Source organism: Aspergillus versicolor, assembly GCF_001890125.1.
Source record: "Aspergillus versicolor CBS 583.65 unplaced genomic scaffold ASPVEscaffold_1, whole genome shotgun sequence".
In the NCBI taxonomy this organism is placed as follows: domain Eukaryota; kingdom Fungi; phylum Ascomycota; class Eurotiomycetes; order Eurotiales; family Aspergillaceae; genus Aspergillus; species Aspergillus versicolor.
Genome location: NW_024467524.1, coordinates 2,530,128 through 2,557,648, shown reverse-complemented (window position 1 = coordinate 2,557,648; position 27,521 = coordinate 2,530,128). Strand labels below are relative to the sequence as shown.

Here is a 27,521-nt window from a genome sequence, read left to right as displayed (position 1 = left end):
ATAGTTTTATAGAAAGGGCAATTCCATCCGCTTCAACAGCACAATTAACGAGCAGAACATAACAGATAAAATAGCAGTAACATCTAAACCACAGAAACACCCTTAACAAACGCCATATCATGTCTCAGCGAACACTCAACCTCCAGCCCACTCTGCATCGTAACTTCATCACCGGTCCTCAAATTCTTCCTCTTATCCCCACCCTTCCAAAACTCTATTTCAGGAGGAACATGGACAACTATGTCCTCAGCCGCCGGGTAGACATACCCACCACTCTTTGGTAGATACCCCTTTAGAACTAACTGCGACTTCACCTCCTGTTTGAGCCTTTGGATTGTCGGGTTATCTGCACGGATTCTGAAATGGACGCCGAGGTGACTTTCTATGGGCCCGAGGAAGGTGCCTGCGAAGGATAGCCAGATGGCTACTGTTTGGCAGTTAGACATTGTTGTTTTGAAACCTTTGGTGCGGATATGATTGTATGATTATTGGAAATTCAAGATCTCGTTGAACGGGGGTGTTCTATAAATCTATAGACGCGAAGGAATTGCCTCCTTTTTACAGCATTTATCTGTCTTAAAGAGCGTCTTTGTTGTTTGAGAATGTCAAGCCAACAATGGAGTTTCAAATATTTTGAATACGGATAAAAATGAATGTAATTTTAAGGATAAAGACAACAGAATAAACACTATTTATAATTTCGTATAACCCCTTTGAATACCTAAAATAGATTACTTCTTATACCCCGTCCAAACACGGTAATTCCTACTAGCATCACAATCAAAGCACTGAGCACAGGCATGTCACGAGAGGAGTCGAAGCTAACCCTCGATACCTACCTATGGGGCACCATACTCGGCATGGAACTCGTGGATGGAAAAATCACCTTCCGTCTAAGTAGCTACACAATAAAGAGGATACTTGATAGTGTGAAGTGGGAGCTCATCTGCTGTGGTTATTTGCCCGAGGATGGATCCGTGTACACTGCCACTAAGGATATGATTACAGATGTTTTGGCTTCGCCCAAGTGTATTGTGATGTGGGAGGTCGGGGATAAAGTCAGGCTGACCGCTGACTGGGAGGTGAGGTACATGCTCGGTGACGGAGGGGAGGTGATTATTCAGGGTATCTACTAGTTAGTTTGGTGGTTATTAATTGAATGTGTTGCTGATGAGGATCGACTTGGTTCTTGATTACAGTGGGTACGATGTAGGGCCTAGGGGTGCAGTCAAAATATCTTGTTTTAAAGCTACCTGAAATACATAGGAAGTGCTTCCAGCAGACCGTAGATAGTCGGTCTAGCAAGGGAAAGTACACTTGGTGGTGGCTCCATCGCCAGCAATGCCAGCCCAGTCGTCCTTCTCGCAACCGTCCTCGTTGAAGTCGCGGTGCTCGGCGGCGTAGTCCATGTATCCATCGGAGAAGTCGGAGTTTGTGTGGACGCTGTAAAACCATTAGCATCTAGCGCTACTCATCTTCCATTTGCTGCTATGAACGAAAGGGCAGTGCAGTGCAATATAATAGTGCAATTTCACATACCAAATGGTGTTTGCAAGCTTCGACGGGTAGCAACGAGAGTCGCTGACTTCGTTGCAGGCCTCCGAGAGAACCTCTGTCTCGCCGTTGCCGTAGTCGACTTCGGCGCTGCAGGTGTGGGTGTTCTCACCTCCGGCGAAGGGGTTCTAGGTATAACCAGTTAATTCAAGCTACCAAGAAAATGGAACATAAACCGGGGCATGTGTACCTGAGTTCGGGTGAAGCTCAAGGAAAAAGAGCAGTCAGCGAGGACGCTGGGGGCAAGAGCCATGATGGCAGCGAAGATGGGGATTTGCTTGGAGAGGAACATTTTGATAAGGCTTTGGAGATTGTTTCGAGTGATTGTCTGTCTGATTGACTGAATCAAGGGGGTTCCGATGACTTCTTTATACCTCAAGGCGTCTTATATTTACACCCCAATATCATTTCTCAGGAACGGAACTTGGCCGAGGGCAATCAATCATATTCCTTAGTCTTCAACAGCTAGGCAGGCCATAATCGTTGCATTATTCGAGTAAGGATCGCAGGCCAGGATATTCCTTGACTTGTTGCCTCCAGGCTGATGCCCAATGCTTTGCTCCAAGCCCCCAATCATCATCCAACTCCCTGGAGCGTGGCTGAAGGATCCCGGAGGCACCACATCCGGGCGATCCATGGCCATCCCAACGGCCCCCAAAGACGGCCAATACAACGGTGTCAGTGATTTGATAGATCAGTCTGCCAAGATGATCAACAGTGAGACCGATAGCAGACTGCAGAAAAACCACCAAGAAGCCAAGGCTGGTGCCACATGAACCGGCTCTAAGCAGGGCTCTCGCCGGTTCTGGCCGACAACAGACGGTCAACCTGCCAGGTCCCCGTGAGTCTGTGACTCTGCAAAGGATGCATAGTGGACCCCACTACCACGAGGCTAAGGAAACGCTCCCAAACTTGCAATCTTCCAATCCCCAGACTCAGCCGCCGCTCGGGATCGCCGGGAATGGGCTCCTCGTGCCTGTGCAGCGGGGGAGTGGAGATGTGGCGTCTTGTTCAGGAACCAGTTGTGGTATACAGCTCGCAACTTAACAGCACTCCATGAAGACTTACTCGGTTAGCCCCGATTTCCGAGTCAAGACGTCCCAGTCGCGCGGTGGTTGAGGAAACCTGTACAGGCCTTCATTTGTTTCTGGATAACTCCGCCGCCGTCAGGTGATCTGTATGACGACATGGGGAGGAGGAACTCAACCTTCAAGCCGGAGCGAGCTCAACGTGCATCCATCTCCCACTCGTCTTATCCCCGAGTCCCCGAAGCACTGGCTGTTGATATTGGGACCGGGCTCCACTGCCAGTCGAAATGGCATCCTTCAGGCTGATGTCTCTGCCCCCCGAGCTTCACATCCTGATATCCTCCCACCTCGAATTCCCAGACTACGTCAACCTAAAACGCAGCTGCGTCTACTTCTACAATCTAATCCCAGACCTAACTCACGCTGAGCTTCTCGAAGCAGAAACAACCGAGTTTGCTGTCTCGAAGGATCTCTATGCATGTCGCTACTGCCGGCGTCTCCGACCGGCCCAGCACTTCGCTGACCGCATGTTATGCAGAGGACGCGGGCGGCGCGGCCAGGATGCACGCCGCCGCTTCTGCATTCAGTGCGGATTGTCACCCAGGGGGGAATGGGGGGAGGCAAGGTATGGCCGTGGGGCGGAGATCTGGATCCAGGGTGTTCTTTACGTAGTGTGTAAAGACTGCAGGCGCTTCGCGCAAGGGAGACCGGGGCTGGATACCCCGAGATGCTGGTGGTGCTGGGAGAAAGGATTCTGTAGACCGCGACCATGTGGTTAGGTGTTTGTGAGTTTATCGGCGATTTGAGATGATGATATGATACCCAGATTGTGCATTGATCTAGTCAGTCTAAAATGAACTAATTTGCCAGAGACGCTGTGTGTTCATCCAAAACGAGCCTGGGCTGGGGCGGGCTTGTTGCCCAGGACCTCATCTATCTCGGCCAGCACTTCTGAGGTGAGCAGTGGTAGCACCTTGAGACTCTCGACGTTGTCCACGATTTGCTCGGGGCGGGAAGCTCCGGTGATGATAGAGCTGACGTTTTCGTTCTTGATGCACCACGCAAGGGCGAGGTGGGATTGTTTGACACCGAGCTTATCGGCCACGCCCTGTGCTCATTAGACTATGTAACAAGCTATGGAGAGGGTCCATACCTTGATGGCGCCAAGCTGTCGAATGACCTTGGCAGATTCCTCCCCCTGCCATGTATCCCGCACGCCAACCGAGTACTTATCCTTGCTCTCCGCGAACCGCGAGCCAGGAGGAGGCTTCTCCAACGCATCGTTATACTTGCCGCTCAACCGACCTCCCTTCAACGGCGAGAATGTCGTCAAACCAAGACCAACCCGCGAGTAAAGTCGCTGGAACTGTCCCTCGACCTTCTCCCGATCAAGCATGTTGTACAGCGGCTGCTCAACAATCGGCGCAATCAAGCCCAGTGACTTTGCGATGCCAGCCGCCTCGCTAATCTCGTCCGCAGACCACTCCGACGTTCCCCAGTAGAACGCCCAGCCCTTCTCAATGACAAAGTTGAACGCCCGCACAACCTCCTCCATCGGTGTCAGACGATCCGGTCGGTGGGCGTAGATGATGTCAACGTATTCGAGCTGTAGGCGCTCCAGCGACGCTCGCGTACCCTCGACAATGTGCTTGCGCGAGAGTCCGACATTATTCACTCCGACCTCTCCGTGCGCGCGGCCAAAATTCAGCTATACAGTTAAGGTAAAGTTAGTTCGGAAGCGTAGGAGCGGGGGATGCCATTTACCTTGGTGCTAATAACGAGGTCGTTCCTCTTCCACCCTGTCTTCTTCAGGACCTTGCCCATGACAACCTCGGATTGTCCATTCGCGTACCCCTCCGCGCTGTCGAAGAAGTTAATCCCGAGATCATACGCCTGTCGCATGCACGCCTCGGTGCCCTCTGGATAATTGACTAATTAATATCCTCGCCAGAATATCACTTTCATAACGAACCTTCTGCGACATCACCACCGAACCTAACCAACAGTTAGCCAGCTCCAGACGCGTAAAGGGGAAATCTAAGGTAGACTCACGTAATCCATCCTCCCAAGCTGATGACGGAAACATGCAGGCCGGAATTACCCAGCCTGCGATAGATCATGTCAGAGTTCGGCATCGTGTCTCGAGAATGAGAATTTGTGAGGAAGGGAAGTTGGTGTTGCTCCTTTGTTGTCGGGTTACATCAAGTGAGGGGCAGCCCGCTCGCCTTTTATTTCCCCGCGATTCTGTCATTTTGGAGAGCAATGCACCATCATTTCCAGGCTCCAGTGGGTTACGCAACAAGGTTCCCACTGTCGGATAATTGTATAGCAGTGTCCAATCATCTGTACTGGAAGAGTAATCGAGTAAGCGTGTCGCCTGCATGTCAGGATAAATATGCGGGGTCCCAAACGGGCACGGCGCAGGTCCGGGCCCCTCAATGCTGCAGGGCGCAGATAATAGAGCAGTAGCAGGAATAATTCGAACTTGACTCCAGCTACACTTAGGCTATATAAGAGGTCCAGGGAACGCTACTTTGTTGATCTATTCGTGCTTAGATAAGGTGTAGGAACTAGTGCCCGGGAAATATATCTAATTGACTGCATTTGGCACAAAGGACGTGGTTGGGATATTATAAAAATGTTAGATAGAATTTGTGCAAACTAGAGACTGGTCTGAAAGTATCATCACTGCTAGCGACGTGTCTTTGAAAGCATATTGCCAATAGCCACAGCAACGCTTATAGAAACCGTTAGTTGATATGTCTGAAGCCAGGATAAGAAGTGCTCTTTGAACGCTGGAGGGATGGGCTGTGTCAGAACCCAGAGACGGTGAAATAGAGGATGAAGCGTTGGCATCTGCCGTTGGGATGTGGATTGATATAGAAAGTCCAGTGACTTTCACAAGTGCCTGGCAGGATATTTCATTATGTGGGTTTCACAGGACATACCAGCTGCGGTCCAATACTGACTGCTAAAAGCGCATACCATAGTAGTAAAAATAATTTCAAGGCTTGGTTTTAACTATTTTGTCAATGTCAACGTAAGAAGCTTCGGGACTGGAGTTGACCTTTATTTATTTATGGTTTAATACGCCGTAGGAATGGGTATCTGGAGAATATATATCATGGGCCATATCTAGTATCAAGGACATAATTTCGATATACTAAAATAATGCTAAATGGGACCTACTCAAGCCAATTATGCACGACGTCTACGAAATATTACTACAATATCCAACATATGCCTGGAAAGCTAGCTGCCCGATGTAGAGTATAGCAACCCAAACCAGCAGCTGCTATATCCGAGGTCGGGATAAGAAGTGCTCTCAAACACCCTAACACTGCTGCCGGCGCTAATCTGCCGGCGCTGATTCCTACCCAGCTGAACTCCCCATCGTCCCAGCCGCTCGGGCTTCCGATCCTTGAAGATTGCAAGCCAGTTGCGCGAATCACAGCACCTGCAGCTGCAGTGACCTCCACGGGATTCCTGCAGGTGGGACACCGCAGCGTGCATCTTGTAGATCACCCCATCGTGCATATAAATCTGATATCGTAATGGATATCAGAGATCTGGGAATGAAACTTGTGGCTTTCGTGTGGCTGGTTGACCACCAATAGGGCGTATCTTGTTGGGGTATTGGGGTGGGAAAAGATGCCACGCCCAGTCGAGAAGCTGAAATTTGGCTACTAAAGTGCCCAAGTTGGGGGTTCCAATGCAGGTGGCGTAATGCAGGTGACATTAGTTGCATGTTAATGAGGGATAGAGACATCTTGGAGCGTCCGAAGCGCGGTGACGCCGTGGGGGATGCCAGAGGCATCCATTGTCTATTGGATGCGTATACTCTGTATCTAATCTCGGCGCCATCTCGGATCTATCCTCTTGGGAGAGTCTATTTGCGGATGGGAGACAGACGTCTAACAGCGATCTGCCATGGGAGGGATGTACACTGCAGGAGGGCAAATCAGAAAAAAACCCCGACATCTGCATAAGGCAGTACGAAGCGAGATCAATATGCATGTTCGACCCACCAAGCATTCCGGGCATGACACTGACAGTGTCACTGACAGGCTCGGCTTGGCTCGCTCCGGTGCCAACCGCCATGCACTCAACACTACAGCGAGATCGGATCTTCCAGTATCGTTGGGAGGACATTAAAGTTAAAACTGGAAATGCCTCGGATTGCTCTGCGATCTGAGATGATGCCGAGTCCGCACAGTCCGCCGATCTCATGCAAGGATTGGGATGTTTGGTTGATACTGCCGGGCTGCAGTGGAGCCAAGTGGGATGCATGATGATTTTTTTTACGAGAGACACGAGTTTAGCGCACGAGAACTCTTCAGGGACCACCCTGGAACTCAGGAGAAGCGACCCATAACTGATACCCGCTGATCACTGCTGTTCTGGGGAAGGCCTGCCAAACCGTTTTTATGTGTTTTGTCTGTGAAATTCAGGCCTCGCTGGAAATCTATGAAAGTTACCGTACACTCGTGACGGCTTCTTTCAAGCTGGTGGTGTATTATTGGGGCAGCTTCACTGTGCCAGACGTCAATGCGCCAAGGTTGCCCAGTGGTTCGACCGTTTGAATATCCCGACACATTATGATCAAATATGCAGCATAGCTAAAGGGCGGGCTGCAGACTTGCTGTGCTGTCCGACTTAGCTTCTAGAAAGCAAGATGGCCTCCTCCTTGCCCGACAAGCTCCCCTTGATCCGCCTCCCCGAGCCATACAAGACAACCTACCGACTGCAGGTTGTGTCTGTTCAGCATGGAGTCCGCAAGCTCCAACTGCGACGCTCCCCGCGCTTGGACGATGGCATGCCTCCCCCAGAACCATTGCACCGCGATTCCTTCCACTTCACCGACTTGAGAGAGCCCGACCCGTTTGGGACACCCCACGAGGCAAACAATTCAGCTTGGGCACGGGCGCAGAGAAGTCCTGTTACATACTGGATATGGGAAGGAAAGGAGCCGCCCTCTGTCGGGCAAATTTGGAACGTGGTCCACGCCCTCTTTACCCTGCGCACCGAGTTCGAGATATTCCGCGCTGTGCTCTCTGGCAAAGGAAAGGAGCTCCTAGCGAAGGAGTTACAAGCTGTCGGGCTTGCGGCTGCACATCCTGCCCCTTCAGCTCCCGCTGGTCACACCATCCCGCCAAATTCAGACGTCCCTGATCAGCTCGTCATCTATCGCAGCACATTCTGGCAAGGCGCGGGGTCTCCCTTCGGGTCAAGGCCAGTATGGGTGTGCGATGCTGAGATATACAACTCGCTTCGGCGTCCGTTGACTTCATTCCCCATGCACCCTGTCCAGCATACCTGGACACCAGAATTGTCCAACGTCAGCGTCAACGCCCTTCACCCCATTCGACCGCGGAAGCCAACGCCGGGGTCGAGAATGTACAGCCGGTACATACCGCAGCTAGATGAGTTCTTTTCGCTCTGGGCATTTGATTACCGGAACGACGAACACTTGCAGCTGTTTCACACATGGCAGAATGATCCTCGCGTGGCGAAAGGTTGGCATGTTACAGGGACACTCGACGAGCATAGGGAGTATCTTCGCAAGGTTGAAGAAGATCCACACCAGATTGCCGTGCTGGCTAAATTCAACAACACCTTCTTTTCCTACCATCAGATATACTGGGCCAAGGTACGTCATTAAGTTGGCATGAATACGTATTATTCTAATTGACATCGCAGGAAAACAGCATAGGAGGCCACTACGATGCCGACGACTGGGATCGAGGACGCCATTCACTAGTCGGAGATGTTAGGTTCCGTGGTCAGCATCGGGTCATGGTATGGTGGTGCAGCATCATGCACTATATGTTCCTAGATGAGCCGCGGACACGATATATCGTTGGCGAGCCGGACTTCACGAACCTCACCGTGCTGGCGTACGACCACGCTACCGGGTTCAGTCTCGAGAAGCTCATCGACCTGCCATACAAACGATCTGCGCTGGTAAAGTGCAGCCGGGAGAAGTATTTCCATATTTCGCCGTTCCGCTTTGACGGTTCTGACCACCTTGAGCGTGACCCATATCGCGCTTTGAAGCTCTAGTTATATTATAGCTACGATACCCCAAGCATTAATACACATTCCACATTCCACTTAGCGATTAGTCAATTTTGTAGGAGGGTAGTTAATAGACTTCTGGAGGCTTGCATGTGAAAGAGAAATCTCGCCTATGCCAGTACATTATTAGTGGAACCGACGCACAAACCTCAGGCTGTCATGCACTGCAACCTTTGTTTTTTATCTGATGCATGACCCCCACCAGGAGCCCAGCCAGAAGCTCACGTATTTGTCGAGTGTAATTTCACTATTGGTCGACGATGCCGACACCGGATACTTTTTCTCGAGATATTTTTTTTTGTTTTTTCTTCTGGTGGGACTCGGGAATTGAGTGGGTGGAATTGATTTGTACCCAGAATCATTCATCGATGAATCAGATTAGGCGCGTAATTTCAATAGACCCACATCAGATTAGATAATCATCTAATCTGATTGATAACTTTAACCGAGTTTTTGGTCAAAATTTTATCCCTCAGACAAACACACTGAACGAATGCAGTATATAGTAGTAAACTTTCATAATAAACCGGGTATAAGCCACTCGCTAACTATCTAAACGTACAAAAACTAGAGTCTATCTCATACCAAAATCATATCACGCAGTCGTCGTAGCATCAGCCCGCGCCTTCGCCTTCGCCTTCATCTTCCGACCCTCCAAAACCCCCGCCGCAATTTTCCGCAAGTCCACCTTGCGCACTTTGCCGCTTCCAGTTACAGGAACCGTGCGGTCCACTCCCTCCTCGCCAAACACGAAGACGTGCTGCGGCGCCTTGTGTCTGCCCAGAGTCTCGCGCGTCCAGCCCCGTAGCTCGTCGTCCGTCGGCCTCGTCGCGCCCTCTGCCAGCGAGATGAACGCCCCCACGACCTCACCGTATTTCTGGTCTGGAATGCCGATTACGGACGCGACGGAGAGGGACGGGTGGCTGGACAGACGCTCTTCGATTTCGAGTGGGTAGATGTTTTCGCCGCCTGTTACAATACAACGGATTAGCATTTAAACGAACCTGTGTAAAAAAAAAAAAAAACCAAAAAAACAAAAGAAACTCACCACGAATAATAATATCCTTAAACCGCCCCGTAATACTACACCGACCCTCGGGGGTAAAAACCGCCTCGTCACCGGTCTTCAGCCAGACTGTGCCGTCTTCATCCGTGGCGAAGGTCTCGGCCGTCTTTGCGGGATTATTCCAGTACCCTTTTGTCAATTGGTATCCGGCCATGCAGAGCTCGCCGCGTTGGCCGACAGGGACGATTGCGCCGTTGGCGTCGACGATCTTGGCTTTTGCGTGCGGCATGACCTTTCCGACTGTTTGGAGGCGTGTCTCGATTGAGTCTGTTGTGACGGCGTTGAAGCAGGTGGGAGATGCTTCTGTTAGGCCTTTGGGTTGGTTAGTTTGTTAAATCATGGATAGTATCGAAGGATAAGGTATGGATGGGATTACCGTAGGAGCTAGTATACTGCCTCATGTTGAGTTCTTCAAAGAGCCGCTTCATGAGAGGACGGGGTACTGGTGCGCCGGCAATGATCCCCGTGCGCAGGTTACTGCAGTCGAATTGCGCTGGCTTGTCGAAGCTCAGGATCGCCTCGAACATGGTGGGGACGCCGTGCAGGGCAGTACACTTCTCGTCAGAGATGGCATGGAGTGTTGCGAGCGGGTCGAAGGTCTCGGCGGGGAAGACGATCTTCGAGCCGTGGGTGACGACGGCGAGCATGCCGAGGACGAGCCCGAAGCAGTGGAAGAGGGGAGGAGGGCAGCAGAGGATGTCGAAGGAGGTAAGGCTCATACGGTCGCCGATGAAGCGGGAGTTGTTGACGAGGTTGCTGTGGGGGAATTGGTTAGTATTGGCTTGTAGAAGAGGGTCGGGATATTCCGTACTGATGCGTGAGCATGGCGGCTTTGGGGTTTCCGGTTGAACCGCTGGTGAACTGTAGATTGCATACATCTTCTGGCTGTAGTTCGGCTTCGCGAGCAGGCAGGGCATTGCTGGAGAGGGGGAGGCCGCGCTCGACAACCTGTGCGTAAGTGGTGAAGTCTTGGTATTCGCCGCGGATCACGACGATCTCCTCGAGAGCCTTGGAGGTGCCAGCCTGTTTGGGGTGGGAGCCGAGCTTTGCGAGGACTTCTTCGAGGGAGTGACGTTGGATGCGGGGGGTCAGGAAAAGCAATCGGACGTCTGTGCCAGTAGTTAAGCTTATTAGCATCGGCCGGATCTTCAATTGATATTTCCAGTTTTGTGCGCATACCAGTGTGGTCGAGTGCATAGTAGAGCTCCGACGGGGTATAGGTATTATTCAGAACGACGAGAATGGCACCGACGCGGGCTGCTGCAAAGAAAATCGAAATGTACTGCTCGCAATTGCCGGCCATGATTCCAACCCGGTCTCCCTTCTTGATGCCCATCGCCAGCATTCCTCGGGCGACTCGATCGGCTTCATCGTTCAAGTCTGCATACGTCCACCGCGCTCCAGTCCAGGGGAAAACAAGACACTCGTAGTCGCCATACTGCAGACTCTGCAGCGTCAAAAGCTCACCCAGAGTGACGTCCAGTAACTCCGGCTCTGTCGGCCCGTAAACAACTGAAAGCTGCTGGGCGGCTTGTGCAGGCTGGAGGTGGGAAAGAGTCTGCTGGAGCCGGCGTACAGTTGCCATTGTGCTTGTTCACTGACAGTTGGCAGGAAAGCCCTATGCAGATCCGGCAGAACAGGCGGGCAGGGCTGATTAAATACAGACCCAGTGTGTCTCGGACCGAATGGAATCAGGCTACCTCGGAGTCTGACAAGCTAACTGTTCTTCTCTTGCTCAGCTTAAGCGAGTCAGCGGCCAGAAATGGGGACAAAATCTAGCGTCAGATATCTGGTTAGTGGGCACTCGTCCACTCGACCTTGTCTCACTCTTCACTGTCCAGCCCCATGTGTTGATGAGGTATCCACTTCTCGGCACAGATGGAGGAGACGAATGACGATATAGAGTGGACTGGCTCCCTCATTAACGGCGCACAATAGCCATATCAGATCGAGATGGCTGACAGTCTGGGCTTTGTGCTGCTGCTTAGCGAACCAACTAGACTGTTCCTGGGTGTGTCTGACTCGTGGTTAGTTTACTACTGGCGGGCTTGATCTTGGTAGGGACATTGATTGGTGAACCGATGCAGGGGTTCGATCTGATAAGAGACGGCGGGCTTGCTAGGCAGTCGGAGTATTGGCTGAGAACTGGTCGGAGGGTACGAGAAATTGGAGAGTATGGGGCTAAAAGTGGCAGCCATTAATTTTGGGAATTGGAGATGACGGCAGTATTCCTTCAATCACAGTATATCGTGTTCTATATGACGGATTCCCAAAAATATGTAGGCAATGACAGGTGTAATCCCCAGCCGTCAGAGCAGATCAGTATCAGCTATCGACTACATTTCCACGTGGGCACCTCCGCTTGCCAGTTCAGACACTTGGAGGAGTGGAAGGTTCTGAGCCTGCAAGAAGCCGTCAGTTCTGAAATATTATTGAGCAACACCTGGCCATGGAACTTGAATTATGGGTCAACATCATCCTGCTGTGTGCCTCGGATGGTTGGATTCACTCCACTTCGGATCAGATAAATATTTTGGCGCGGGCCGCAGCCTAAGCTTCAGTGGGAAACAGCCTCTGACAGCCTATGAAACAGGGGCCGACTTCTAGAACGTCATGCAGCTTCACATTCAGCAGGGGTGGACGGTATGCATAACCTCGGAGGCAACGACAGTCAAATTGCGACAACGCTCCACTGGGTTGAATCATGAATGTCCGACTGTCGTCCGGGATCGGCACTGTCGAGGCAATACGGGCGAATACAGAGCGGGCAGGATACCGTACGGTAAGGGCGAAATACCGTACACAGCATGACCCGATCTAATCAGATGATCTAATCAGATAAATGGGCCGGCCATCGGCGTGCCCTGGATTTCACCTGACGAGCGGGCGCTTGGGGGCGCACCATCGGGTCGAAGAGACCAACCTCCACGCCACGTTCTAAAACCTGCAAAGGTACCTTGTAACCCACGTAATAAGCCACAGACAGCTCCCTCTCACCACGCTGCTGCTGCAACATTTAGCCCAGCTCCCACAGCTTCCCCTCCTCGCACGCTGCTGCTGCAACCAATCACTGTTCCAAGTTCCCCGCCAATGACGGAGCGTGGATTAGAGAGCACTTGACTGTTCCTGCATCACGCCAGGCGTGTCTTTGATCGCCCGGCGACAGTATTTCACTGGAGGAAGCCCCTCTGCTGCGAGGTGTGAGTCTGGTCATTTTTGACGGGATAAATCCGGAAAACACACTATGGCTAGATCGGTCCGCAAGTATGTCCGCCGCGTCACTCAGGGGATCACTGGCGCTTTCCATAGCTCCCCGAAACGCCAAAATCCTGCTGCTGCAGCAGCGAATGAAACGCCCGCGGCCCGGACTCCTGTCCAGGCTACTGCCCAGACTACTGGCTCCGTCCCAACTGAGGTTCTCCCGGTCACCAAGGTCCCGGCGTTGGACACCGTGGATGCCTATGTCGTCGACAGGCCAGTTGAGGACTCTGTCGGAGCAAGCCAGCGAATCAAGATCTCATGCAGTTCCGATGTCTGCAATGCGAAGGTGATCGATGGTGTTGTCGCCGGCTATGCGCGTTTCGTCTCTTCCTTGACGGGCCTTGAGGACGTCGCCTTCTACTTCACTCGTCACTCGCCATTCGTGTCCTCGCCTGTGCAGTCGATTATTACTGCCTCTCCTGTGCATGGTGGCGACCAGAACAAGCTTGTCTCTCGCGAAGCCGATGCGACACACGCCAACGACGATGAAATCCAATTCTACGCTGAGCTGGGGTTCGGTGTTGGGCCTGAAAATGGCGAACACAGACTCCCCTCTCAGGGAACCGTGAGACATCCACTCCTCGATATTTTACATCATGACTGACACTCCCAGGCCTTTACACTGTTCGTCGAGCCGGACAGAAAGGAGAACGCCCTCCATATCAGCTTCGCATTCCCGCGACGCTTGATTCCGAGTGCAGCGGTAGAGCAACTGCTGCACACGCTCTCACTACAAATCGCCGATTCTTCTCCATTATTTACTATTTCAGGGCCAGAGCCTGCATTATCAGTTTTGAATTTCCCACCATCCATGATACCCCCTACCGCGGAGAGCTCGGCGACAGGCTCACATCTTTTGCATGCTGCTTTTGAGAGCTGCGCCCATAGGAGCCCGCATGCCATCGCCTTGGATTTCGTTGATTCACTGGAATCTGAGACGACAGCAGCAAAGCACAGCATTCTAACCTATGCAGCCCTCGATACGGCAGCTTCTAACTTGGCAGTTCATATTAGATCGCTTTTGGACACTGACTCTTCTGAATATAGACGCATTATCCCTGTTAATATGTCCACCTCACCTGAACTATACATCTCATATCTTGGTATTCTGAAATCGGGCCACGCATTCTGTCCTGTGCCCCAGGACGCCCCTGCTCAAAGAATACAAGAGATCCTTCACGACATTGATTCTCCTATCGTTCTCGGCAATACGCCAGAACCCTCGACGGACTCCCGCCGAGAAGCTGGGACTGCATACGAGTCTACGCCAACCTGGGTAGATGTCGCTGAAGTTTCCAAATGGAAGCAGCTGCAAGGCGACTCGACTCTGGCCTCCGGCGCTGAAACATCACTGCAGCCTGCTCCTATCGGCCAGACCGACACAGCCTACTTGCTATTTACCAGCGGGTCTACCGGGAAACCGAAAGGCGTTCAAGTCAGCCATTTAGCAGCTGCATGTTCTATTTCCTCCCACGCTACCGCCATTCCCCTCCCTGGAAAGTCTGCCGGGGATTTCCGCTGGTTCCAGTTCGCCTCGCCTTCTTTCGACCCTTCGTTGATGGAAATATTCGTCACCCTGAGTAGCGGTGGTACCCTCTGCTCTGCTGATCGACGCCTGACTCTGGCCAACCTGGAGGCTACGATCAACGAGGCCAGAGCGACAATCATGATGGCCACGCCGAGTTTAGCATCACTCCTCCGACCCGAGCGCCTGAATACGCTTGAAGCGCTGTGGTCTATGGGAGAGAAACTTAATCGCACCGTGATTGACAACTTCTCACAGAGCCCAAGCAGCAATGGGCTTCCTTCGAGAACCTTGGTGAACGCGTACGGTCCAACTGAAGGAGCCATCAACTGCACATTCGTCTCGCCGTTCGAACGCGAAATGCGAGGATCAATTATCGGAGAGCCGCTACCCACCTGTGCAATGCTGGTTCTTTCTCCTGATAGTCATGACCCCGTCCCAGTCCCCATTGGCACCGTTGGAGAACTGGCAATCGGAGGACCGCAGGTGAGCAAAGGCTACCTGAACCGCCCTGAAGAAACCGCCAAGTCGTTCGTCCCTAGTGAGATATATGGGGATCTTTATCGAACCGGCGACAAGGCACGCATAGTCTGGGATAAAAACGGGAACCAGGTTATTGAGTATCTAGGTCGCATCTCCACGGACCAGGTTAAGATAAACGGACGTCGTGTGGAGCTTGGAGAAATCGAATCTGCAATTGCAACTGTGCCTGGTATCACGGAAGTCGTGGTCGTGGTGGTCAATCGAGACACGAAGTCTCAAGGAAACGAGCAGATTGTCGCTTTTCTCGTGGCAAACGATGATAGTCAAGCAGAGAGAGAACGGATAATCGAACAGGCAAAGAAGAGCACGGCGCAGCATCTTATTTCGGCAATGTGCCCGTCTTCTTATACGTTCCTCGAATCTTTGCCGCGATCAAGTTCTGGCAAGGTGAACCGCAAAGCCTTGTCTGCTGCACTACATGAGAAGATCGATATGCCCATGACCAACGGGCATAGTTCAGACAAGTCAGAGGGCTGGCAGGATACCGAGGACAAGGAATTGCTGTCCACACGGCAATTAGTGATCCGTCTCATGGCGCAGACGACCGGCGAAGATGCTTCCACGATAAATCCCGGAACAGAACTATACTCGATGGGCTTGGATAGTTTAGGTGCCATGCGACTCTTACAAGCCCTAAAGGACAACGGCGTTGATGGTTTATCAGTGAGCGATGTACTACAGTCACAGACATCACAGGAGCTCGTCTCCCTCATCCACAGCCACCAGGTCAATGGAAGGGCCAAGACGAATGGTGTACACCCAGACAGCCAGGTGGATAGCCTCCAGTCAAGTCTTGCGTCATTTGACCAGCGTAATCGGACGCGCTGCGCGGAAAGTCTCGGGGTCGCATCTGAGTCTATCAACGAAGTGCTGCCAACCACCGCAACTCAGTCTGGCATGTTGACGAGTTTCCTCCGCAGTTTGGCAGACGAGTCTTATTCGAAGCCAACCTACATCTACCACACGGTTCTTCCTCTCGAGGCAAACGTCGACATTGCAAAGGTCAAGGCAGCCTGGGACCAAGTTATCGCCAACTATGACTCTTTCCGCACACTGTTTTGCATGGTCGATGATGAGCTGGCGCCGTTTGCGCAGTGCATTTTGACGTCTGGCAGCGCCCCTAAGAAAGACTGGGATACCTATACGAGTCCGAACGAGAATGCCTCTGAGGAGGATATTCTCGACAATGCCTTGCGGGCTGCTGAGAAATCCATCGATTTGAACACGCCGCCTTGGAAGTTATCACTTGTGGAATCATCAGGCCGCTCGCTCCTGATACTGAGCATGTTCCACGGAATATTCGACGGCGGGTCCTTGCAGCTTCTGTTGGAAGATGTATATTCGGCCTATTCTGCGAAATCTTTGCCGCAGCGGACGTCACTGAACCACATCGTCAAGAATCACCTCCAAGCAGACCATGCTTCGACATCGCGTCATTGGAGTCAATATCTACACGGATATACTCCTGTAGAATTTCCGTCTGTCACTCCTTACCGAACACCAGCCGAAAAGACCTCTGGCTGTGTGGAAGTTACTTCGGCTCTTAGCCACGAAACCCTAAAGAGACTGTCGCGGAGTATCGGTTCAACGCCGCTTTCAGTGCTGCAGGCAGCCTGGGGCGCGATCTTGTTGAGCTACACAGGTACACCCGATCAAGACGTGGTTATGGGCAGTGTGGTGTCCGGCCGACTGGATGAGGCTTCTCAGGCGTGCATTGGTCCGACATTCACGATAACGCCGTTGAGAATTGCCATCCAGCAGGCTAAAGCAGATTCCGGAATATTAAACAACAAGCTAATCGCTCGTCACCTGTCATCATCCAATGCAAAAGCGCTGTCGCACCTGCAACCTCAACTAGGGTCCGTGACAGTGGATGGCAAAACCCCGTATGACACGGTCCTTGCATACCAGGACTTTGGATCAGAGCGCGCCTCTTCTTCGCTTTGGAGTTCAATCCAGCATCCCGATATGGCCAACGACTTCACGGTGATGGTTGAGGTGGTTCCTGAGCCAGACCGTTCACTGACGTTGCGAGCAACCTTTGACAACAAGCTCGATTCCGCCGCCGCTGAGATCATGTTACGCCAGATGGACGATGTTGTTCGCTATATCCTCGAAGTGCCAGAGGGGAATTTCGAAGATGCGCACTTACAGGCTCGATCGGATCTCAAGTCCAGCGCCAATCCCAATCCAATTACGGCTCCAGAGGTTGCCGAAGGCGCACTCCTCCAGTCACAATTCGAACAGCACGCCGCATCACACCCGGATGATTTAGCATTGATATTCAAGCAGGACCTGGATGATGAAACAAACCCAGGAAACATCTCATGGACATACGCCGAGCTTAATGCAATGGCTGAAAATCTGGCGGAGCACCTGCATCAAGTCTGCGGAGACTTGATAGATGCTTCAGTCCCCATCTGCATCGAGAAGAGTCCTTCTCTGTATGTTGCTATTCTTGGGATCGTCAAAGCTGGCGGTGCTTGGTGCCCCATCGACACGCTCTCTCCCACCCAGCGCAGGCACGATCTCATTGCGCGAACGAGTGCTGGAGTCCTCCTTGTTTCGCATTTGGATGAGGAACAACCTGAGGGTGCAATCCCTACTGGAGTCAAGGTAATCGACGTCAGCCAGTTCACTCGGAATGTTACTGTCAGCAAGAAAGTTCAGTCGAAACGCAGCAGGCCCAGTCCATCCAACACGGCCTACTTGATCTGGACCAGTGGTACAACAGGTGCCCCGAAGGGAGTCCCTATCACGCATGCCGCAGGTGTTTCTAGTATGAAATCGCTACAGGCTGACATCCCCGGAAATGCCGACGGTAGCACGGTCCGCTGTTTGCAATTCTCGCAATGTACTTTCGACGTGTCCGTCCAGGATATCTTCTATACCTGGGGTATTGGAGGTGTGCTTATTGCTGGAACAAGGCAAATCATGCTTGAATCCTTCCCAAAGCTCGCGAATACAACGAAGGCAACTCATGCCCACCTCACCCCGGCCTTTGCAGCTGGCGTTCCCCGGAAGAGCTGCAACACACTCAAAGTGGTGACCATGATCGGCGAGAAACTGACGCCGTCTGTAGCAGACGACTGGGGCACGGACATGAAAGCCTACAACACATACGGACCTGCCGAGGTCACGGTTGTCTCAACAATCCGCGAGTTTGGGAACGAGCACAAGTCAATCAAAAGCGCCAACATCGGCTGGCCTATGGAGACCGTCTCGGTGTTCGTGATGAAGAACCAACACGTCGTCATGAAGAACGCCATTGGTGAATTGGCACTCGGTGGTCCCCAGCTTTCGCCGGGTTACCTGAACCAAAAGGACGTCACAGAGGCTAAATATGTCTGGAATGATGAGGCCGGACAGCGGCTTTACTACACCGGTGACCTCGTGAGAATGCTTTCTGACGGATCGCTGGAGTATATCACGCGCGTTGACGATCTAGTCAAGCTTGGTGGAATTCGAATTGAGCTTAGTGAGATCAGCTTTGCTATTCGTGGCTGTCATCCTCATGTTGAGACTATTGAGACGCTAGTCTTGAGCCGTCCGGATAGACCTACTCAGGTCGTTGTTGCGTTCCTTTGTGCCCCCAAGGCAGCGGCTGAAAACCATGATGGAGGTCTACTGTTACTGCAAGATACCGGCTGTGATATCGCCCGTGCCGCGAGCGAGCAGGCACGCAAGTCTCTCCCAGAGAATATGATACCATCTGTATATCTGGTCGTCACAAGCATTCCAAAGACCCCATCTGCGAAGGTTGACCGTCGGGCATTGCAGGCTGCTTATGCATCTGTGGACCTGGAGAAGTGGGAAAGCGAAGTCAACCCAGAGGACCCCGCTGGTGACCCCGAGGACGAAGTCGATACCGCTATAAGCACACAGATAATTGATCTTGTAGCGTCTTTGGTCAACGTGGACGCCTCCTCTATCACAAAGTCCAACCGGCTCAGAAGTCTTGGTGTTGATTCACTACGCGCCACTCGCCTCGCTTTCAGACTCAAGGAGGCCGGTCTCCGTGCCTCAGTTATGGAAGTTCTAGCTTGTATTACGGTTTACGATCTTATCAAGCTAGCCCGGTCATCAAGTGCCAAAAACACGGGGCCTCAAAAGTTCGACGTCAAGGCTTTTAATGATGCATGGCACCCAGCAGTTGAGGGCAAGCTGTCTGACGAGTTTACAACAATCCGCGCCACTGCGATCCAGGAGAGTTTGCTTACTGAGACTATGGGGACATACAACATGTACTGGAGCAACCATTTCTTCCGACTTGGTCCTAACGTCGACATCCCCCGGCTGAGACAGGCCTGGTTTGCCGTCTGCCAGAAGGCAGAGGCGCTACGAACTGGCTTTATCCCAGTCGCCGAAGCACGGAACCAAATGTCCAGCGACAAATTAAATTTCTCTATTCTGCAGCTCATATACAAGCTTCCTGCCCTTGACTGGGAGTATCACAAATGTGCCGATGACGAGTGGAGGGACGTATTCAACAACCGGGTCGAGGATATCATGTCTCAACACCAGAAGAACTATTTCAGGACCCCGCCGTGGGCGGTTACGCTCCTCGACAAGGGTAGTGAAAGAGTTATGGTGCTCACCTTGCATCACTCCATTCACGACGAGCCTTCCCTTCGCTTTATCATGGACGACGTACGGAGCGCGTATACGTACAAGCCCCCAGCCAGAAACCAGCTGAGCGACGCCCTGTCGATTCTCCTTGCAAATGAGAACAAATACTCAGAGACTACTGCCTTCTGGAAATCTGAGCTCAAGGAATTTGCCGACCTGGATAGCGCAGTATGGCCGGATCTTACTGGAAAGAGACTTCCTCCAGGAGTGACCCCTGAGTACCGCTTGATATCTGAAGAGATCCCCATGACAGAGTCGGTCTCCAAGGTACAATCTGCTGCGGCGAGTATGGGTCTACAGTCCTTTGCCTCCATAATCCGCGCCGCATGGGCCTACGTTTCGCTGTCTTACCTTGGACTACCGGCTACAGTCTTTGCGGAAACATTGTCTGACCGAGTGTTTGATCCTTCTCTTGAAAGCACCGTTGGACCTTTCATATCTGTTGTCCCAATTCCATTCCATCCTCAAGGCACTGTCCGCGAGATCCTGCAGGAACAGAACAGGGTATCGGTGAAATCCTGGAAACACCGCCATATTCACGCGCGTGATATCCGGAAAGCGCTGAACCGACCTAGAGGAGAGCCCTTATACCCTGCTGTCTTCAACTTCCACGGGGATAATGAGTTGCCCGAAAACCGATCCTTGCCTGATATTTGGGTCGAGCTTGAGGATCAGATAGGGCTACACGTCGAGCACGCAATGGCCATGAATGTATTCAAATCTGCGGATGGGAGCCTTGCACTGGAGGCATCGTCGGACAGCCGACTATTCAGTCGAGAGCACTTGCGCCTTTTTGTCCGGCAGATTGACAGTCTCATCAGCTCCATGTTGTCGACCCCAGACGAGTCATTCCCCCGTCTAGTCAGCGGACTTTCATCTGAACTGCGCGCTCTATCCAATCGGGAGGTTAGCGACGAGGTCACCAATTCGGTCTATCAAGCCCCAACATACTGGTTGGAGAAGAACGCGGACGCCCATCCTGACTGGACAGCGGTCGAGGTCGCAAGCAGTATTACAACAGACGGTATCGAGAAGGAGGCAATGAGCTACGCCACATTGAACGGTGAAGCGAACCGCGTGGCTGCCTACCTGGCCTCTTTCGGATATAAAAACCGAGTCATCGGTGTTTGTGCAGGACGAACACTGCCTTCCTACAAGATAATTATTGGAATTTTCAAATCTGGAAACACTTATCTCCCTATCGATGAGAGTCTGCCAGCTGAGCGGAAGGCATTCCTAAGTGAGGATGCAGACTGCCCGATTGTCTTTACGGAGACCAGCTTTTCGGCCTCGTTCGCTGGTGTTCCAAACAGTTGCCGCGTGGAATGCATTGACGACCCCGAGATCCAGAAGTCAATCGCTGGAATGTCTGCTGAGAACCGGGATTATAATTCCCATCCGGATGATAACTCGTACCTACTGTTTACGTCCGGGTCCACTGGGAAGCCAAAGGGTGTGATGGTGACCAGGGCTAACCTCTCATCCTTCATCGAGTCCATCTCAGAGTTCGCATGCCAGATTGCACCGGCCACGTTGGAGTTGGGAGGCACCGGAAGATACCTTGCCCAAGCCAACCGTGCTTTCGACCCTCATCTGCTGGAGATGTTCTTCCCTTGGCGCCATGGGATGGCGACAGCTACAGCACCAAGGCCAATGATTCTCGATGATATCGGCACAACTCTGTCAAAATGGGATATCACGCATGCAAGTTTCGTGCCCTCGCTCGTCGACCAGTCGAACATTACTCCTGAGCAGTGCCCTACACTCAGATTCATGACTGTCGGTGGAGAGAAAATCACCCAAAAGGTTCTTGATACCTGGGCGTCTGCTCCCAATGTTGCTATCGTCAATGCCTACGGTCCTACAGAGGCGACAATTGGCTGCACATTCGCGCATATCAACAAAGATACCAACCTGAGGAATATCGGGCCACCATTAACTGCCTGTGCAGCGCATGTTCTCATCCCAGGTACAATGGACTACGCCCTGAGGGGACAAACGGGTGAGCTATGTTTCAGCGGCGATCTCGTCGCAAAGGGGTACCTCAATCGACCAGATGCAGCCGGCTTCCTCACTGGACCTGACGGTGTCAAGATGTACCGTACTGGAGATGTCGGGCGTCTGATGGGCGACGACTCCGTAGAATATCTCGGACGTGGTGACGATCAAACCAAGATCCGCGGCCAGAGGCTGGAACCAGAAGAAGTGTCAGAAGTGCTACGATCATCTTCGCCCGTATCCATCGATGTTGTCACAACCGTCGGAAAGCACCCCGGGCTCGCCAAAATCCAGCTTATTTCGTTTGTGTCCCGGTCCCAGCGTGGGAAGAAGCACGATGATGTCGCGTTCCTTTACTCTGACTTTGGTACACTTGGTCGAGAGCTCCAGGAGATATGCCGCAAGAAACTGCCTGGATTCATGGTGCCTGAGCTGATTTTGCCTGTTACGTCCATCCCTGTTGCAGCGATGTCTGGAAAAGCAAACATGAAGGAGCTCAATCGGATCTTCGCTGAGCTTCCACTCCAGACCGTTCTACAAGGAAACAATACAGCCAGTGCGGACGCTGCGTCTGAAAGACCACTGAACGCCGAGGAGGAGGCTGTCGTTAAGGAAATATGCAATGTCATCTCAGTTGATCCTGCCAGTTTCCAACCTCTGACCAACATCTTCGAGATTGGCCTGGACAGTCTAAGCGCCATTGGGCTGTCTATCAGACTACGCAACATTGGATATGCTGCATCCGTGGCACTTGTCATGGGCAATCCCATTATAGAGCAGCTTGCTCGCCTGCCTAGATCTTCGGGTGCGGAGTCTAAAGTCTCGAAGGTACAAGAGCGATCCAAGGAGCTGAAAGACCAGTACCAGAAACTTCCTTCTCGAGGTATAGACGTCTCCCAGGTTGTGGTGGTCAGACCTTGTCTCCCTCTGCAGGAGGGCTTGGTTGCACGATCTATCAACAGTGACAGCGACCAGCTCTACGTCAACCATGTCGTCCTGAAGCTTGAAAATGTCGATTCATATAAGCTTAAAGCGACCTGGCAATTCATTGCCAATTCCAATGACATTTTGAGAACCGCCTTTGTTTCTCTGGAGAAGGAGATTGCCCAAGTTGTTGTTTCAGCGAGCTCCTCCACAATTCGATGGACTGAATCAAAGTATGATAACTTGGATGAGGCAATTCAGCAGCAAAAGTCACAGCAAGGACAATTATCACGAGAGATCATTTCGGATATCTCCAGTGTGCCACCAGTGCGTTTCCACCTTGCCAGGTCCTCGGCCGGAAAACACCCACTGGCTTTGTTCATCTCCATCCACCACGCGCTGTATGACGGCGAGTCGTTCGCAATGATGCTAGACGATGCTGCTATGCGTTACCAAGGGGAGCCTCTCTATAAAAGAGGCGCACCGTCCGCGTTCCTAGAGCATGCTTGCTTCCAGGACACAGAGAAGGCCAAGCAACACTGGGAGCAGACACTGGCAGGGTGCAACCCTACAAACTTCCGATCAGAGACAGATACCGCGAAGAAAACTGTCCCTGTGCGTCGGAATCTCAGCGTTAAACTTACCGAGTTGGAAAGCCGATCCGCAAGTCTCCAAACGACAGTTCCTAACTTGATGCAAGCGATATTCGCTCTCTTGCTGGCTGATTACGTCGGTACATCTGATGTGACATATGGCCTTGTTATGTCAGGGCGAACTGTATCAGCTGCAGGTGCCGATTCGGTGCTTCTACCATGCATCACTACTGTACCAGCGCGTTTGAATACCAATGACTTGCAGAACGTCAGTGACGTGGTGACCGCCGTCCAGAGGTCCACTGTTCGGTCTCTGGAATTCCAGCACACTCCGCTGAGAAAAATTCAGCAGTGGGTGAAATCCGAAGTTCCGCTCTTCGACTCGTTATTCTCATATATCCGCGCCACCGAGTCACCCGGACATGACCTGTGGAAGGAACTGGACAGCCATATGCCCTCGGAATACCCACTCGCACTCGAGGTGCAGGCTGATAGCGCCGCGGATACCGTCCAACTGGACTGCATCTTCTCATCCGACTTTGGGTCACAACCGGATGGAGAGGAGTTCGTGGAGAAAATTGACGCGGTCCTTTCCGATTTACTATCAGGGGGAAGCCTGCCTTTGGATAGCTTCAATCTTGCAAACTCACAAGTTTCTGGCCCCCGAGCTTCTGCTACGAAATGGGATGACTCGACATGGTCCGAGTCAGAAACGAGAATTCGAGAATTTGCATCCGCCTTTTGTGGGCTGGATATTTCTGCTGTGTCCAAGGGTGCTTCGTTCTTGAGCCTTGGTATTGACTCGGTTACGGCTATCCAGTTCGCTCGCAGACTTCGTGACGAGGGATTCAAGACTTCTTCGTCCGATATAATGCGGTTTACATGTGTGGGTGCACTGGCGAAGCACATTGACGAAATCACCTCCAAGCCGCAGGTCAATGGTGTTAATGGCGTCAAGCACGAGAGCGCTGTACCAATTGGCACTTACGGACAGCATGTTCCTTGCCTTGGTGAGAACGACTCCGTTGCCTCTATGTTCAAGTGTACACCCCTGCAGTCAGGAATGATCACACAGACCATCAGCTCTGGTGGAAAGGTCTATGTTAACCCTCATCCCATCCGCCTTAATGACTCGGTGGACATCGACAAGCTCAGGTCCGCTCTGCATGATGTCATTCGGATGAACGAAATCCTACGGACTTCTTTCCACCTTATTCAGGGTCTCGGCGAGAGTTGGATTGGTGCGGTGCACAACAATCCTCCGTTTGAATGGACCGAGATCTCCCTACCATCAACTGCTAATGTGCTGTCCGAGGTCATGTCTCTTTTCACCTTGGATGGCGAAGACTCTTTCCAGACCCCGCCGATACGCTCTGTACTCGTTAATCAACCTGGCTCCAGGGTTCTTGTTATCGTGATCCACCATTCCCTCTACGATGGTGCCTCCCTCCCTTTTGTCTTCGAGGACCTTGCAGCAATATACGCGGGTCAGTCCCCAGAAAACCGTCCCCAGTTCTCGGAAATGGTACCGTATGTCCTGGAAGAACAAGAAAAGAGCTGCGAATTCTGGACCGACAAGCTAAAGGGCTACCAACCCGTCGAGATCCCGCAGCTCCAGGGCACTTCTCCATCTGCAGAGCGCATGTTCGCCTCCGAGCACCGAATTTCCCTCGACTTAGCCAAAATAACGGAAGCCTGCAAGGAGATGGAAGTCACAGTCCAAAGTATCGCTCTCCTGGCCTATGCAAAAGTATACGCCCAACTCGTCGGCACACGCGATGTCGCCTTCGGACAGGTCCTTGCTGGACGCAACCTACCTCACCCCGATGCGGATCGCACACTTGGGCCGCTGTTCAACACCGTTGCGCACAGAGTCACCCTTGATCCCAAATTCCTAAGCAATAGGGCTCTCGTGCAGCGACTGCAGCAACATACTTCCGACGCACAGACCCACCAACATGCACCGTTGCGGACCATTCAGAACACACTACGACAGTCCGGGCAACTTGGGTCTTCCCAGCTCTTCGACGCCCTATTCGTCTTCCAGAAGAGTGCCGCACTTTCCGAGAGCACACTGAACGAACAGGATATCTGGGTACCATTTGAAGCCGATGACTATGTGGTTGACGCTGAGTACAAGCTTAACATTGAAGTTGACCACGCACCGGACGGGATTGTTCTTACGGCAACATCGAACGGATTGTACATCGATCAAGAAATGCTCGATAACCTCGTCCGTGGATTTGACGCCGTCTTCTGCGATATCATTGAACATCCCACGAGATCCTCGACAACAGTGTCCCAAGGGCTCGGAGATCTGCCATTGAAACAGGACGTGGAGAGGGACGAAGACCTTCCTGCGCACGACTCTGAAGCTCCTGCACATGAGGCCACTATCAAGTCAGTGCTGGCTGAGGTCGCCGGCGTCCCAGTCGAAGATATCAAACCGGCGACAAGTATTTTCAATCTCGGTCTCGACTCCCTAACCGCCATTCGAATTGCGTCCGTTTGTCGAGGCAAGGGATTGAAGACCAGCGTGGGCGACATCCTCCAGGGAAATACCCTGCGTGGTATCAGTCAACGCGTGAAGCCGGCGACGACATCTAATGAGCTTTCTCAGGGCGCATTAATCAAGGACTATCCTCGTGTTGAACAGGAGGTTCTTGCAAAGCTCAACTTGAAGAAGGAAGCCATCGAAACAATTCTACCTTGCTTACCAGGGCAATTCCATCACCTTGCAAGCTGGCTGAAAGCTGACCGAGCCCTGCTCGAACCAGCCTGGGCGTTCTTCAGCCAAGAGCGTCTTGATAGTGCAAAACTTGAGACTGCGTGGTCTACACTCCGCGAGCGGCATCCGGTACTACGCACGGTTTTCGCGACTACCTCGCCGTCGGAGGCTGTCCAGGTTGTCTTGAAGGATGTAAGAGGTTCGAACACATTCAAGTCTGTCGAGTCTACCGAGGATATTAGCGAGCTGGCCAAGGCGCAGTCTCGAGAAGAAGCCCTGCAACCGTCTTCACTGCTCTCCCCGCCTGTGCGGCTTCGACATCTCAAAGCTGCTGACAATGACGGTATTCTCATCATAATCCACCACTCTCTCTACGACGCATGGTCAATGCCCATGCTTGTATCCGAGCTAAGTCAGCTCTACCGGGGCCAGGCACTGGATGCAAGCCCCGAATTCCCTGCCTTTGTGGATTTCTCGTTCCGCTCTCTTGCGCCGCTTGACGAGAAGGCATACTGGACGTCAGCACTGAAATCTCCATCGTCAACATTCATCAAAGGCACCGGTGACACCTCGCAACTTCCCAAACAGATGTTCATCGGCGCATGGGAGAAGGTCAACAACCTCTCCGTCATGGAATCCAAATGCCGGTCTGCAGGCTTGAGCCTTCAAACAATTGTTCTTCTCGCAGCGGCCCGTTCTATTGCTAAGGCCACCGGAGTCGCAAGTCCAGTTATGGGTCTATACCAGACAGGACGATCTGCAGCATTCAACGACATTGAAAAACTGGCCGGACCCTGCCTGAATGTCAATCCATTAGTCGTCCAAGACGCCATCCCCACTACTACTCAAGATAAAGAACAAGAGATTATACAACAAGCACAAAACATCCAAGCTTCCCTTGCAGACCGCGTCTCCTACGAACAAAGCTCCCTCCGTGATATCCTAGGCTGGGTTAACCCAGAAGGCCCAACACCACTATTCAACACCTGGGTCAACCTCCTCTGGATGCAGAACAACATCCCACGGGCGCCGGAGCAACCTCCTAAGCAGAATGGCACCCATAACGAAATCATCGAGCTCTTCCAGCCGCTCCGCATTGGCGTACCCACAGACTTCCTTCCGGCTCAACCGCTACCTGTCTCGACCACACCAATCGATGGCCTGGATACTTCCTTCTTATCAGAGGAGAATATATTCCTGGATATCGGGCCTAACCAGGCGACAGACAGTATTGGCTTCGGGGTGCGTGTTGAGGGCGGCTTCCTTTCTGAACAGGAGGTCAGAGAGCTTGTGGATGGGATTGCATCAGAGATAGAGGGCATTGTTTCTCGTTTGGCTTGATATATGTTATAGATTTCCTTTCGTATATTTTTTGTATATTTTTGTATTAAGAATGATTATTAGATTTGTACTTTGGCGATGCTGTACTTTGACTCAATTAGATAAACGCATGTTAGATTGTACATACATATGACAAAAAACAATTAGATTATATTCCCAGAATAATTCATTATCTCCCGAGTATTGAACACACTAAGACTCACCACGCACCGACCTGGACGAACTCCCCATACTCCCACCCAGAGTAAGGTTC

General features: G+C 52.0%; 6 protein-coding genes across 6 annotated transcripts; 2 read left to right on the top strand and 4 right to left on the bottom strand.

Annotated features, from left to right (window-relative positions):
• Nucleotides 1–83: 83 nt before the first annotated feature.
• ASPVEDRAFT_23744 (uncharacterized protein) lies at nucleotides 84–446 on the bottom strand (the record flags this gene model as incomplete). Its single annotated transcript, XM_040809583.1, has 1 exon — nucleotides 84–446. One exon carries the CDS (start codon nucleotides 444–446, stop codon nucleotides 84–86), a length of 363 nt encoding a protein of 120 aa, XP_040662516.1.
• An 852-nt stretch (nucleotides 447–1,298) lies between these two features.
• Nucleotides 1,299–1,846, bottom strand: ASPVEDRAFT_119660 (uncharacterized protein; the record flags this gene model as incomplete). The annotated part of the gene is made up of 3 exons (XM_040805724.1): nucleotides 1,299–1,443; nucleotides 1,540–1,682; nucleotides 1,745–1,846. 3 exons carry the CDS (start codon nucleotides 1,844–1,846, stop codon nucleotides 1,299–1,301), a joined length of 390 nt encoding a protein of 129 aa, XP_040662515.1.
• Nucleotides 1,847–3,465: 1,619 nt separating this feature from the next.
• On the bottom strand, nucleotides 3,466–4,717 carry ASPVEDRAFT_23741 (uncharacterized protein; the record flags this gene model as incomplete). The annotated part of the gene is made up of 5 exons (XM_040809582.1): nucleotides 3,466–3,690; nucleotides 3,736–4,290; nucleotides 4,347–4,513; nucleotides 4,555–4,577; nucleotides 4,635–4,717. 5 exons carry the CDS (start codon nucleotides 4,715–4,717, stop codon nucleotides 3,466–3,468), a joined length of 1,053 nt encoding a protein of 350 aa, XP_040662514.1.
• A 2,540-nt stretch (nucleotides 4,718–7,257) lies between these two features.
• ASPVEDRAFT_48865 (GNAT family N-acetyltransferase) lies at nucleotides 7,258–8,645 on the top strand (the record flags this gene model as incomplete). Its single annotated transcript, XM_040814084.1, has 2 exons — nucleotides 7,258–8,232; nucleotides 8,283–8,645. 2 exons carry the CDS (start codon nucleotides 7,258–7,260, stop codon nucleotides 8,643–8,645), a joined length of 1,338 nt encoding a protein of 445 aa, XP_040662513.1.
• Nucleotides 8,646–9,255: 610 nt separating this feature from the next.
• On the bottom strand, nucleotides 9,256–11,311 carry sidI (putative long-chain-fatty-acid-CoA ligase; the record flags this gene model as incomplete). Its single annotated transcript, XM_040805939.1, has 5 exons — nucleotides 9,256–9,629; nucleotides 9,709–10,038; nucleotides 10,103–10,482; nucleotides 10,538–10,835; nucleotides 10,906–11,311. The coding sequence occupies 5 exons, from the start codon at nucleotides 11,309–11,311 to the stop codon at nucleotides 9,256–9,258; spliced, it is 1,788 nt and encodes a 595-aa protein (XP_040662512.1).
• Nucleotides 11,312–12,691: 1,380 nt separating this feature from the next.
• sidC (nonribosomal siderophore peptide synthase SidC) lies at nucleotides 12,692–27,428 on the top strand. The gene is made up of 2 exons (XM_040808560.1): nucleotides 12,692–13,552; nucleotides 13,601–27,428. The coding sequence occupies exons 1-2, from the start codon at nucleotides 12,971–12,973 to the stop codon at nucleotides 27,266–27,268; spliced, it is 14,250 nt and encodes a 4,749-aa protein (XP_040662511.1). The 5' UTR covers nucleotides 12,692–12,970; the 3' UTR covers nucleotides 27,269–27,428.
• Nucleotides 27,429–27,521: the final 93 nt, after the last annotated feature.